Source organism: Delphinapterus leucas, chromosome 13 (genome assembly GCF_059928025.1).
Source record: "Delphinapterus leucas isolate spDelLeu-1000000601 "Yukka" chromosome 13, BTC_Dleu_Yukka2, whole genome shotgun sequence".
In the NCBI taxonomy this organism is placed as follows: Eukaryota; Metazoa; Chordata; class Mammalia; order Artiodactyla; family Monodontidae; genus Delphinapterus; species Delphinapterus leucas.
Genome location: NC_143141.1, coordinates 74,932,114 through 74,946,250, shown reverse-complemented (window position 1 = coordinate 74,946,250; position 14,137 = coordinate 74,932,114). Strand labels below are relative to the sequence as shown.

The 14,137-nt window shown below is 54.2% G+C and overlaps 1 protein-coding gene across 5 annotated transcripts in view; it reads right to left on the bottom strand.

Annotated features, from left to right (window-relative positions):
* Positions 1–78: 78 nt before the first annotated feature.
* Positions 79–14,137, bottom strand: part of DNMT3A (DNA methyltransferase 3 alpha) — a 100,555-nt gene continuing 86,496 nt past the window's right edge. For 4 of the 5 annotated variants that reach the window (XM_022574298.2, XM_022574297.2, XM_022574302.3 and 1 more), the window contains 17 exons: positions 13,505–13,720; positions 13,122–13,280; positions 12,585–12,692; positions 12,213–12,369; positions 11,735–11,884; positions 11,583–11,627; positions 10,760–10,839; positions 10,081–10,193; positions 9,779–9,962; positions 9,447–9,531; positions 7,410–7,555; positions 6,499–6,589; positions 6,161–6,309; positions 5,049–5,134; positions 3,190–3,259; positions 2,330–2,448; positions 79–1,561 (listed from right to left, as the gene is read on the bottom strand). In XM_022574298.2, coding sequence (XP_022430006.1) covers positions 1,420–1,561; positions 2,330–2,448; positions 3,190–3,259; positions 5,049–5,134; positions 6,161–6,309; positions 6,499–6,589; positions 7,410–7,555; positions 9,447–9,531; positions 9,779–9,962; positions 10,081–10,193; positions 10,760–10,839; positions 11,583–11,627; positions 11,735–11,884; positions 12,213–12,369; positions 12,585–12,692; positions 13,122–13,280; positions 13,505–13,720 — 2,100 coding nt within the window. In that variant the 3' untranslated portion in view covers positions 79–1,419. Of the gene's footprint in view, positions 1,562–2,329; positions 2,449–3,189; positions 3,260–5,048; positions 5,135–6,160; positions 6,310–6,498; positions 6,590–6,961; positions 7,048–7,409; positions 7,556–9,446; positions 9,532–9,778; positions 9,963–10,080; positions 10,194–10,759; positions 10,840–11,582; positions 11,628–11,734; positions 11,885–12,212; positions 12,370–12,584; positions 12,693–13,121; positions 13,281–13,504; positions 13,721–14,137 lie in introns of those variants that run through there. The other variant, XR_002644601.2, reaches the window with a different exon arrangement.

Sequence of the window (14,137 nt, the reverse complement as noted above, 5' to 3'; positions counted from 1 at the left end):
CGCCCTGTGCGCAGAGGGTGGATGGTGGGGGCCTCATAAAAGAACACACAAAAAGCGACTTAGACAGGAAAGCACCAGTACGTTTTGTATGTTTTTTTATTTGCTCCAGGTGGGGTCTGAACTGTCACTTGCCCGCACTCTGGATTTTTTCTGACCCCACCGCAAGGAGCCCTCGAATCGGCTAATGTGAGAAATTGGGAATGAAGACCCCTCATCCTGCCATCTTGCCGAGGGAGTCTCCTTTTCGAAAAAAATCAAAAGGTTATCTCATGAGCCTGGATGGATCCCACTCTCAGCTTTCCACGGTCCCGACCACTGAATTTCACCCCCTTTTTTGGCAGGGAGAAACGGGAGAATGCTGTTCCCAAATTCTCCTCCTTCACCTTGTTAAACACCAAGGGGAAATTAAAAAACCCCACCACGGTTAACGGTTCACCTCCAAGCTGTCTCCCTTTCTCCATCCTTGGTTAAAACCCTTTGCACATAAGGCAACGTGGAAGCTGATGTTTTTACTCATCTCGCTGTTGTAAAGCACCATTATGAAGTCGGGTTGTACAGTAGTTAACAGTACCTTTTATATATATATCTCATATCTATCATATATATATAAACTGTAAACAAGAGGTAACAGCGGCTTCTAGAAACTGATTTTCTTCAAGGTTTCCTGTGTGGTAGGCACCTGAATACTGTATAAAAGGGTCTTGTGTGGTGTTCTCGTCTCTCTGCTGCTAGTTGGGTTGTGTTTTGCATGACCAGGAATGGTGCTGGCAAGACAGCTCAGTGGCTGGGAGGGAACTCTGCCGCCTGAGTGTCTATTTTCTGTCCTCTGCTTGTGCTCCTATCTGATCAGGCTAGAGACAACAACAAAAAAAAAGATACATAGTAAAAAAAAACAAAACAAAAACAAAAAAAAACAAAAAAAAACCCAAAAAAACCCCCAATATATAGATTTCTATAGAATTTCCTTCTTTCCTTCACTCCCGTCTTTCCTCTGCAAGGTATGTTACTATTTTTTGTTACTGATTTTTTTTTTTTTGCTGCAATAAACCCTCTTGTTTCAGTCACAGCAAGAAACAAAAACCCAAACAAACAGAAAACCCCTCTGAAAAGAGTAGAAAACAAAAGGTTTGACCGAAAAAAAGGGGGTGGGAGGGTGGGGAGGGAGCTTGGTTTTGTTTTTAAATAGGACTGAAGATTAACATTGAAAAATTCAGGAGATGATGTCCAACCCTTTTTACAAGGCAAAGCCTTCCGGTATTTCTGCCTCTGTGGGGTTTTTTTTTTGTTTTAAATTCCTTTTCCTCTTCTGGGTGCTGATACTTCTCTCCATCCTCATGTTCTTGGTATTTTGTTGTGTTTTGTGTTTTTTGTTTGTTTGTTTAAACCTTGTTTCACTACCTCGGTTTGCCCTCACGTCCCTTACACACAAGCAAAATATTCCTTCAGCGGAGCGAAGAGGTGGCGGATGACGGGCACGCTCCACGACCGGCCCAGCAGTCTCTGCCTCGCCAAGCGGCTCATGTTGGAGACGTCGGTATAGTGGACAGGGAAGCCAAACACCCTGGGGAGAAAAGGCAGACAGGGCAGGAGTCAGCGCCAGCCTGGGCAATTCTGTGTCCTTAATAACCTGTTCGAGACTCAGGCGCCCGGCTACTCTCTGTGGGTCTGAAGGTATGTTAAGATGATCACTGCCTAGAGATTTCCCACACAGTAGAAACAGAGTTAGCGTTTGTGAGAAACACCTCCAGGACACGCTCCACCTGAAATTCAGACCCACAGTGGGTATCTCAACTCTGTATGTAATAAAAATACATCCCTGGTATCTTCCCCCGCAGAGAACGGAAGACTCTGCAAGGGGGCCAAACCCTTGCCTGATGTCAGGAGTTCCTGCTTGCTCTGGCTGTCTGTGTAAATGGTCTTTTTGTCTGGCTAAATGGCAGTTACCCCAAGAATGAGGAATCTAGCCCAGGTCCAATCTGTGCCAAAGCAGGGTGCTGAGGCTTTAAGGCCCACCTGGTCCCACACTGTCCTGGTCTGCAAAGCACATAACATCAGCAAGTGTGACGTAGGGAAGCTCCTGCAGCCGCAGTGCTTCCTTGGAGCTCAGAAGGACCGCTGGGAGCCAAGGCATCGGGGGTTGATTCCTAGACGCCCCCCTTACTTTAAACCAGCCTTACAACGCACAGGAGTCCTCCCCCAGGAATCTGCCATGTTGGGAAATGCTTGGGAAAACCCACTGCTCACGGGGTATCCGCAGGGGATCCGAGCCTGGTGCAGAGGCGGAGATCCCTCCCACCCGCTCCTGCCCGACACCAGCGTGAGTGGGTACCTTTCCATTTCAGTGCACCATAAGATGTCCTCTTTCTCATTCATGAAGACGGGGAAATGCTGGTCTTTGCCCTGCTTTATGGAGTTCGACCTAGTAGTAATGGTCCTCACTTTGCTGAACTGGAAGACGAGGAGGGGAAAAGAGAAATGCGTGCTCATCTGCTCCTGCCAGGCACCTGCCAAGGACTGGTGCGTCCAAAGGTGACAAGGCCTGGTCCATCCAGGGGCCGGGGTCAGGCTCCAGTCGTGAGCCTCCACAGACCCCACTGCCCTGCTTTTCTTCCTACACTGAGGTCACCCGGCCATCCTCAGTCCAATCCCACTGGCCAAGGGCTTGACAGACAGCAGCTTGAGCCACTGTCCTTTGTAAGTCTCCTAAGAATTGTTTTTTCCCAGGGGTAGTGACTTACAGGCAAAAGGATGCCAAATTACTCAGGGGCGCAAAGATACCCCTGGGGTGCCAGCAGTCCCAGGAGTTTTCTCCAGAGAGAAAGGGAGCTTCCACATCACAGGAGAAGCTCTGCTCTGAAGGCTCGTGCAATAGGTCCTGGCTCAATCATTCAAAAGCCGTAGCAGACGCAGGGACCTTGGCAAAGACGTCTTAGTGTCTGCCTCCCACAGGAGCAGCGGGCGAGCTCAGCACGGAAGGGCTGCAGGCAGCAAGGATTCCTGACCTCTCCCCCAGCCCTCCAGGCTTCCCCCCCCACACACACCCCCGCCCGACCCTCCGGCTCTGGCCAACTGCATGCACAACCCCCTCAGTCGCATCCTCTGCAGGCGGGACACACAGCCCTGGTGCTGTTCCAGCCCATCCTGCCCTTCTCCTTACCCCCAGCAGAGGGCTTTGATGCTGGGGCTAACCTTGGCTATTCTGCCGTGCTCCAGACACTCCTGCAGCTCCAGCTTATCATTCACAGTGGATGCCAACGGCCTAGAAGGCAGAAGAGAGGGAGTAACAACAGAGACCAGGACGATGGCAGGGATGCACCCAGGGCCCTGACCCAGCAGTCATCTGACTCACATGGGGAAAGTAAAGAGGACCCCGTCACCCACGTGCGTCGTAACCCCCTTCAAACTCCCCAAAACACATGCGACATACACTGCAGCCACTCACAGACACAAGTCCCCCAAGCATTAATCCTTAAAGGTAAATTCAAAAGTGGTCTCAAACTACAAATGAACAGACAACGCCTGCCCAGACGGGGAAAAGCCCAATTATTTTTAAACCTGTTACTTAAAAATAGACTGAGTCTTAAAAGTACCCATCACAAAGCAAGCTTTGGCATGACAGAATGTCCTGTATTTCGACTACGGTGATGGTTACATGGGTCTGTACACTGGATGAAATTCATCAAACTGTACACCTGAAATGTACCGTTAGTTAACTAGACAAATTCTGCACAGTCCCCAGAAGACTAAAATTTTGTGACACGGAACGTGTCACTTCTCAGAAGGCAGACCAGATCACTAGATATCACCTTCGCTGCTGGCCTTTTCTGACATTTAGGATTACTTAATAAAGGTTTCACAGAGCGGTCCACCATCTCTGCATGGGAATCACCCCAGGACCCATGGTCAAATCGCGCCTCCAGACTCCTCCCTGTTTATGCGCATATACACTCTACTTGGTCCCTCGCGGTACCTCTGCTCCTCCTGGAAGCTCAGAGTTCTAGAATTTTAGAGTTGGAAGAAGCATGTAAGAACAATCCCCCCAAGGGCTGTCAGGGTACACTGAGTTACTGGCTCCATAAAAATACTGGACTACATAAGCCAGTCCATTTTTCCAATACGCACAGACATCCATCCTGGGAACATTAGGGAGACACTGAGACAGTTTTCAGGTCAGCTGCCCACTGACCCATCTCCTTCCCAGCCAACAAGCCCTCGCAAAAGACGGCAGCTTTGCCAAACAGGTATGAGACCGGGGAAGTTCCTAAAACTTCATGCTATTGGCAGAGAGGCAGATTAGATGACTGAGGCCAGGTTAAATGATGTTCCCAATTTGTAGGTGTACCAAGGAGGCTTAAAATCCACACTCAAAACATGGTGCAAAATATTTCTTTCCAATATCTAGATTGGGTGGATCTCCCTCTGCTTTTGAACCACTAACTCTCAACCAGAATTCCTTTCTTCACATACGCCTTTTTATAGTACGATTATTACGCTGAGGAAATGAAATTTTCTTCATTCCTGGACATTAAAATCTCTGTGTAACCTAAACGAAGAGCATCCTTCCAAAAAAGGATTTGAAGCCAACAAAGTGTGTGGATAATAAGTGGAGCAGGGCCCTCTAAGCTGCAAGGTGCCTGCTGCTTCGAGATTCTCTCTCCTGGAGCCCGATGTGGCCCAGCTGTGGGCACCACTCTCTTTCCCATCCCCAAACACATCCTCCACAGCTTTACCTCAGGGGACTAGGGACCAGCTGACTCTAGACACATCACCAACGTAGGAGAACCAACCATATAACTCAGCAGCACGATGAGTCCTCTTCTGTGTCAAGAGTGTGCTTTTTAAAGGTCCCATTTGGGACCACTAGTCCTTGGTTTCTCAGGCAAGTATTTTCTACACCTGACTCCCCTTCTTCCTCAAGGAAAAGGAAACAAAGAAGAACACGGCAGAGCAGCAAGCTGGTCAGCAGGGGAGGCTGGCCCCCTCCTCGGGGCGTCATCCTGCCTGCAGACACCCACCCGCGGCCACCTGGGCACGGAGCTCTCACCAACCTGTTCATACCGGGAAGGTTCCCCCAGAAGTAGCGGGCCCTGTGTGCAGCTGACACTTCTTTGGCATCAATCATCACAGGGTTGGACTATAAAACAGGACAGAGGTTAAAGATGAGTGAGAGAGAAATGTGAGAGTGCCAGGAAATTGGCTAGTTTAGAGCCTCAAGGGCTCTTACTTCTCTCTCGAGAGGCCACACTGGGAGAGCCTGAAGGCCCCAGGAAAAGCTGGAATTAAACCCAGCTACGTTCCACATGCTCCCACTGGAACAGTCTAGACCCGCACAGTCCACACTGCGATGATGGAAATGTTCTATCTGCACTGTTCCATGTAGTGGCCACTAGCCCACCAGCTGCAGATGGCGGAGTACTTGAGAGGAGGCTGGTGTGACTGAGGAATTTTAATGTCAATTTAAATACCACACATGGCAGATGCCCACCACACTGGACCACACAGCTCCAGCTCACCCGGAGGCTTTGAGAAAGAAAGTTCCAACGAGTGTGGATGTGTTCGCTGTAGTACGTCCACATTATGAACCAGACACACCAGCTTGAGGCGTTTGCCCCCAAGACCCGGGAGCACAGGCTCGGGCTCCCAGACTGCCCGCCCCAAGAAGGACTCTGGCTGCAGAAACCCTCTGTGCACAGCCCAAACCAGGCTCAGCCAAGTTGGGACCCACAAAATGGGAAATAGAAACTGAGATAAGCTGTGTTTTCTTCCCAGGTGCCATAAAGCATCCGTCACGGTGCCAGGGAGCGAGGACAAGCGATTCTGGTTGGGAAAATTGCTTCTGGTATCTCAAAGGTTCCCCCAGGGAAACGCCACACAGACCCCCAAGCCCAGGAGTCTGACACTCCACCCTGTTTACAACAGTCAGGTCCTCCAAGTGCTGAGGCCCACACCCACATACCACCTCTTACAGTGAGGCCGCGGGTTCTGTCCAAGCTGTGCTTCCTCCCTGTCTACTTGGGAAGCCCAGAGCTTCCCAAACGGGCCCCTTGCGAAGCGGAAGTCACCAGTCCCCAGCTCCACAATGCAGATGAGACAGGGGTAAAGCAGCAGTCCAAGGTAGAAGCCATTAGTGAGCTGACCAAACCAAGGGTGCTGGCTATACCTCGAGAAATCGCGAGATGTCCCTCTTGTCACTAACGCCCATGGCCACCACATTCTCAAAGAGCCAGAAGAAGGGGCGATCATCTCCCTCCTTGGGCCGCGCATCATGCAGGAGGCGGTAGAACTCAAAGAAGAGCCGGCCAGTGCCCTCTGAGAGGTCGGAAGAGAAAGCCATCAGCTGGGGCTGTCTGCAGGAGACAGTGGTGTGGCCCGGGCACGGGGAGGGCAGGGGAGGACAGGGTCGTTGGGAGTAGCCGTCCCAGGGCAGAAATATCCAAGTAGGAAAGAGACGTGCGAAAGCACCAGCTCAGAAGGCGGAGGGGTGAGTGCAGCACCTACCGTAGAGTCCCTTGCGGGCAGGGTTGACGATGGAGAGATCATTGCAGGGACTGCCCCCAATCACCAGATCGAACGGGCCCCACTCCTGGATCTGGGAGGATAAAGGTAATGTGATGGGCCTGATGTCCGGGGACAGAGGCAGAAAGGGAGAGAGAAAGGATCTGTGAATTTGGCAAAAAAAGTACTTTGGCATGGGAGAGAAGAGACCCGGCTGCTTTGAATGCTCTCTACATACACACGTACATTCATATACACACACGCGTGCGCACACACAGTGCAGCCATGGGCAAGTCACTGAGGCTCTCTGGGCTGTTTCCTAAATAATAAAGGGAAAGGACTGAACTGGACCATCTCTGAGGCCAGTGGGGAAACCAGTGTGCCCCCAGCAGGAAAAGCAGCCACTCAGGGGGGACAGCGGTCCAGGCTGGGCAGCTGAATGAAAGGTACTCTGTGCTCTGCGCACCTTGGGCAGGTGTCTGGACCATCTGAACCCCTCCATATGCCCTTCAGGATGCCTGAGGGCCTGTAGTTCGAGGTCGACATGGATAACTGGAAAAGCAAGGGGCCACTCAGGCAGGATCCCGCCAGATCCCCCCCTCCCCAAACTGGAGGCTGGCGAACCTTTCGCCAGCAGTACTGGGAGGATGGGAACCTCACTGCAACCCACAGCGCTCCACTCAAGAGGGCCAGGAAACCAGCCAGGCCCAAGAAGCCTGGCCCCCAATTCCCACTGGAATCTGCCCCGATCCTCTAGAGACAAGGAAGGAAATGGAAGAGAAGGAGGGAGAGAGTTCAACAGGGGAGGGGGGAGAAAGGAAAAGAGCAAATGGACAAAATGAGAGGAGCTGGCGCTGTCCCCGGAGCTAAGTGACGTAGAGAAGGTGGGCGGGGCCGTGGCGGCACTGACATACATGCTTCTGCGTGACGCTGCGGACGTCCCCGACGTACATGATCTTCCCCTGGTGCCGCACCATGCCCACCGTGATGGAGTCCTCGCACACCTCGGAAGCGATGTAGCGATCCACCTGAATGCCCAAGTCCTTCAGCACCAGAAGCCCTGTGCCAGCCAGCAAAACGCACCGTCACTGGGTCACCTCCCTGGCACCCCAGTCTTTGCAGGGGGTCCCTCGGGCCAGCCGGACACATGGGTCAAAGGCAGGCCCAAGCCCTGCCCTGCCCTGAAAGCCGCAGGAGACTTCTGGATCAAACTGGAGTATCAATAACAAGGACATCAAACAGGCTGTTACTTCGAGGCTCTTTCACGCCTAATTTGATCTACTCAGGAAATAGTCAAGACAGGACAGCAGGGGGTTTCGGGAAGCAGGGACAACAACAGGTGACTTCTGGGTGGGCTTTGCTGTTTCTGTATCTTGCATATACTGGTCCTTCCTCAGCCCTTCTATCACCTCCTGCTGCAAAATTCAACCATCCGTCAAGACTCAAGGTAAATGCCACCCACTCTAGAAGGGTTTCACTGATGCCCACCCCAGCCTACAGCCCCCGGGATGGCCTCCCCACTCCGTAAGGCCCAGCACCTTCTGAGGTGGCACATCCTCCACCTCAGAGCAGCTCGCACGCCTGAGCCAGCCCTTCTCTTGGGTTGCAAATGTCTTCACGACAGAGTGGGCGGTCTCAGTCAGCGTGTTTCCTCCTGAACTGACTACTCACACTTCCTGACCACGGCCCCTCCCCAAAGGCTTGCTGAATTGAGGCAAGGAAACAGAACAGACCCTGTGTCAGGAGACACAGCACCATTCCCACTGCTCCCAAAAGACCTCCCCACAAGGAGCCTGCACGGCCTCTTGGAGTGTGACGTGGCTTAAGAAGGCTTCAAGGTCCTAGCCTGGGAAACCAAAGCTGTACATTAACTCCTTTAGGTTCACATGACATCAGCACTGAGCTGGGAACAGAAGACAGACATCTGGCCCAGGTGCCTTCCCCACCCTCTGGCCAAGGTCTCCGGGCCCAGCCTGCCCATCTATCTCCCTTTGGTCCCATGAAGACAAGTTCTAAGGAGGACTATTTGTTTCCTAAGGACTGAAAAGCCTCAGCCTTGGGGCAGGGCTGAGGGGTGTATATGAGTATTCACGTCAAGAACCACATGAAATTAAAAACAGCGGCCACACGGTGACCCGGTATTCCCTAAAAGTTAATGGTTTAAGTATATAAAGATGCATGTACGAGGATGCTTGTCACAGAACTGCTCATAGCGGTGGGGAAAAAAGTAAACAACCCAATAGGGGGTTCATTAAATAAATGATGGTAGTTTCCCTCCATAGAATCCTATGTAGCATTTATAAATAATGTAGTTCTATATTGGTTGACATGAAAAACCAGTCATGATATCATAAATGAAAAGGCACGTTACGACACATTTTACTATGTACTATGCATTTTACTATCCTTTTGTCTTATTTATCTACCTACATATGATTATATAAACACACACATGCACAGAAAAAAAATTCTGAAATCTAAAAATGTAAAAGGACATATACCAAAACACTAGTCATAGGATTACGGGCGATTTAAATATTCTTTAGACTCTCTTGTTTAGAGTTTGTTTTTTCACTGCGACTTATAATCAAAGCACAACAGGACTGCCCATGATTTTGCTTTAGGTCGCCAAGTCTGTCCTTTGAGGTTCTGTGAAAATCTTCCATAGTCTCTGACCAGCGATGGCTCTATCCTCTGCTGGAGCGCCTCCCTCCCACTGCCCCCGTTCCCGCCCCCCGCCCCCGGCCTCACGTCCCCAGTAAGGCAATGCCCACCAAACATGCTGGTTTACCACTTAGTTTTACTTTTCATTGAACACAGAAGTTTCCTCCTTATGGTAATATTTTAACAGTTGTAACGTTAACTGTCACTCTGTTTTGCCGAAGTTACGCACACACAGTCCCCTGAGCCCAGCTCCCACGTCCCAGGACGAAGATGCCAATGACTCTCACCTGTAGCGATTCCATCAAACAGGGACAGCACCCGGATAGGCTTCCTCTTCTCGGCTGGGACAGGTGGGTAAACCTTCGGAGGGTCCTAGGCAGCCAGCACAACAGGCCAGGTGAGTGTCCAGGAGTGTCCGACAGACCCGCACGCGGGGCTGGCCTCCCGGCCAACTGTGAGCGCTTGGGATTTCCAGACCTGCACAGCCCGCTCGCGGCTCAGGCCCCGCTGCCCGGCGCCCAGGCCCCCGACCAACCGAAGCGTTCTCGCTCTGGTGGAGTCTGCCCTCTGGCTTTGGCAGGCGGGGGGTGAGGAGAGCCACCCTCGGCCCAGCACTCACGAATTCCTGGTCGTGATTATTGGCGAAGAACATCTGGAGCCGAGAGGGCCAGTCTTCTCGCCGCCGCAGCAGCCCGTAGGTGCCCTTGTGCCCGCACATGTAGCAGTTCCAGGGGTCTTCCTTAATGGCTGCCTGCGCAGCTCCCGGCCCCACCAAGAGATCCACACATTCAACGCAAAAGCACCTGGAAGGAAGCCCAGTGGAGCGGAGGGGACTCTCACCCCAAGGCCAGTCCCGGATGGAGTGTGGCCGCAGTGCAGGGCAAAGAGGGAGGGCCACTACGCGCGGGGGCGGGGCCTCACCTGCAGCAATTGTTGTTCCCGCACATAAGCACCTCGCGCCCCCCACAGCAGATGGTGCAGTAGGACTGATAGCCGTCATCATCATACTGGTACGCGCACTCCAGGAAGCAGTTCTAGGGAGCACGGCGGAGGCTCAGAGACCACCGGGCAGCACCCAGGCCAGCCAGGGTGAAGGCAGGCTATGAACCCAGCCTCTGGGCTTTGGCCTTGAAACCTCGACACAGAGCCCTGGAGACACGACCCCGCTACCCATCCAGCCAGGGTCCAGCCCAGACCACAGATCTGGGAAGGGGACACCATGCCTCCCCACTGCAGTGGACAAACCAAGGAGAGGCGCGTGGGAAGGCCTGGAAAAGAAGGCCTGCACCGCCTTGTGGTCCCCCGCGCCCAGGGCACAGCGACCCACCCATCAGCCTGTCCACGCCCACTTCACACTAGCGACTGTGAGACACTGTGAGCCCACATCTGGGGACGTGAATGGGGCTTTAGAGGGGGCAGGGATCTCTCAGAGGAAAAGCAACAGCAAGTCAAACGCTTGAAACCCAAGGATCCATTTTATCAGGACTCTGCTTCAAGAGCAAACCTCGGAGTCAACCTCGCAGCTATCCCAGGTGCCTGCGGCCCAGAGGCCAGGAGGTGTGGCCAGCCGGGGCCTCGCCTCTGCCGGGTGTGCCCCTACCTTGCAGTTTTGGCACATTCCTCCGATGAAAAGAGGGTGCTCCAGGGTGACGTTGAGGCTTCCACAAGAGATGCAAATGTCTGGGCAACAGAGGAAGCGGAGTGAGAGTCACAGAAGGGCCCCCTCCCCGCTTGGGCCGAAGCCCAGCTCCAGAAAAGCTATAACAAGGGGCGTGCTGGAGCAGCAGCCAGAAAAGAAGGCAGGAAAGAGTCTGGGAGGGGCCCCATGGAACAGGGAGGCAGCGCGGCCCCGATCTCAGGAGCCCACTCATCTCCCTGAGCAGCAATGCCGCCTTCCAGGAAAGGCATGGTACGAGGGTTAAGAACCCGCTGTGAGAACGGGGCCTGACCCTGTGTTACTCTGGAGATGTCCTTGGGCAGTCAACCCTTAAGGCCTAGGCCCCTGCCCTCATCCTTCCTGGCCCTGAGGGCCCCGAGCTGGACACACCATCACTAGGCCAAGGGAGACAGATATGGGATGCACTAATGACCCCCAGATGAGAGAAGGTGAGGAAAGGTAAAAGGGCAAGTTCCGATCCAAGAGAGGCCACCCTTATCTGACCCACTGGAGTGTCCCAAACCCTAATGACCAGTTCCCACCACCGACAGGAAAGATCGTGGCACCGGAAGATAGATGTGTGTGTCAAGCAGGCTGGAGGTGGTGGGACATGAAGGACACATCCTGTCACCAAGTACTGATGTCCCACGGCATCGTACCTTCCTCGGTACCTATAGTACTCCGTGCCGGCCACCACCTTAGGGCCCAAGTGGAACAGACAATTGACTTCCCAGGGCCAAGGCCCAGCTGCCCCCTCAGGACTCACCCTCGATGTTCCGGCACTTCTGCCGCACCTCGTACACCAGCCGCTCTGCAGAGGGGAGGAGAGCCCGGCGTCAGAGGAGGCCTCGAGGGTCATGCCCATTCCTCTGAGCGCCGGCCTCACCCTGCCGCTCTCTCCAGAGCCAGGCCAACTACCTCTTGTGCGTTCATCAATTATCTCCTTGACCTTGGGCTTTTCAGTTGTGCTCTTTCGGGGCTTTTTGGCTGGTGGGGGCGGTGCATAGGCAGCTGCCTCGGGTTCAACCCACATGTCTGTGTAAACTTCTTTGTAGGGGTTCTTCTCCTCTGGATCGGGAAAGCACGTGATGAGGTCATGGTTACTGGCTGACGAGGAATCCCAGCTCTCTTCCCCTGGACCATCTACCTACAACGGGGTGTAGCAGGGTGCGGCCCGGTGCCCAGCTTGTTCCTAGCTCCCAAGTCTCTGGTGCCAGCAAGCCAAGGGGGAGCAGGTTGTTCAAAGTCCCAGAGTGGCACTGGCCCTACCTGGCCCCAGGGAGAGGGAGACGGCGGCCATTCCCACTGCGAAGCTTGATGGAGGAGGCCTTGACGGCCCTACCTAAGCACGGCTTTCCGAGCCTGGGTGCGGAGCTGCTGGTGCACCTGCGTTTACCTTCTGGGGGCTCCAGGCCCTTGGGGCCAGAGGGCTGGAACCCTCCCAGGGCCCATTCGATCATCTGTTTGTTCTGCACCTCCACAGCCTTGGCAGTGTCGCTCTCGTCGTTGTCGTGGCACATCGGGAACAGCTTCCCCGCTCGGCTGCTGGCCACCTGGAGGGCAACACGTGTGGGGAGAGTAGCGAAGGTGGGCTCAGGCAAGAGGTGGGAGAAGGTGCAGAAAGGAGACGAGTAAGGAGAAAAGGAGGCCCGAGGGCCTCCCAGGCAGACCCTCTGCCCAGGCCTAAGCCCTGTGCTCCAGCTTCCAGACCAAAAGTGGTCCCTGCCGTCTGAGCTCGCCCTGCTGAGTCCCTCGGAGGGGCACTGACCTGCAGTACTTCGTAGATGGCCTTGCGGTACATGGGCTGCTTGTTGTAGGTGGCCTGGTGGAAGGCGCTGCAGAAGGAGCTCAGCGGCATCAGCTTCTCCACACACACCTGAAGGCACAACCCGCCCTCGTTTGCTCCTCCTTCCACACTCACCGAGCACCCACCGCTTGCCTGGCGTGGTCAGGGGTGGGGGCATTAGGGCCCGGCCTCTGCCCTCAAGAGGACCGGATGCACCAGTAAATAATTACATGACGTAAAGGAGGAGTCCAAGCCCCGGTGTCGGGGAGGACCTGAATGCAGGTGGAAGGGAATTCTGGGTACAGGGTTCCTGGAAGACATCCGACTCTTGTTTGGAGTGCAACCTAATGATCTCAAGGGCTTCCTCCAATCACACATATACAGAGTGGAGACGAGCAGAGCCCCCTCCTACTATCCCAATTCCGAACCACGCCCCCAGCCAAAACCAGAGGCCCCGGGACCAAGACCCCTTCCTCCCCGCCCTCCCCTGCCAGGCTACCGCCAAACCCCATGACTCACCACTGAGAACTTGCCATCTCCGAACCACATGACCCAACGGGTGCCTTCTGCTGCTCGGCTCCGGCCCGTCATCCACCAAGACACAATGCGGCCTGGCCACCAGGAGAAGCCCCGCAGTTTCCCCCACACCAGCTCCCCAATGCCAAAGCCCCGGCCGTCCTGGAGCCCCAAGGAGCAGAAGTCATTACATGGTGGTCACGAGGCCCTGCCACCCTGATTCCCCCCAAAGCAACCCCAGCCCTGGGCATCTGAGGGTCAGGACAGCCAGGAGGGAGCGCCACCTGAATGGACAGAGCGAGACTGGAGAGACAAAGAGGCCTGGGGTCGGGTAGAGAGAGCAGGACGGGAGGAGCTGGACGAGGCGGGTGAAGCCAGCCGCTCACCTCGTACTCCGGCTCGTCATCGGCTGCCTTGGCGGCGTTCTTGTCCCCAGCGTCAGCCCCCACGGGCTCGGGCGTGGTGGCCACAGTGGGGGACGCAGGGTCGGTGGGCTGCTGCACAGCAGGAGGACTGGCCTCCTCCACCTTCTGAGACTCGGTGGACCCCTGGTTTTCTTCGACAGCATTCATTACGGCAATCACCTTGGCTTTCTTCTCAGCCTGGGGAAACAAGGAACAGAAGTTACCTTGAGCTGACACTCAAGGGGCTCTTCTCAACCTCTCCAGGGTCTGGAGACAGTGACAGAGGGTAAGGGGCTGGAGAGAGGAGTTCTTCCCTCATCAACTCAACCGGCTTGCCACGGAAAACAGAAAGACGTGAAGTTGAGAGGTGAGCTCAGATCACTAGGCTCTCAATGCCAGCCTTCTCTGCCTCCTAGGAGCTCTTCCTCCCTCGTCTAATCTTCCTCAATTGTCAGCATTATTAGTTGCCCATCTTCTGACACCGAGAGATCAATTCTATTCAGATACTAACCACGCCCCTTAGATGAGGCACAGACCTTGGCTCCAGCCTCTCCTATCTTACTCCCCGATCTAGAAACGGATCCTCTTGTCCTTTTCTCCATAGTTTTCCTGGGC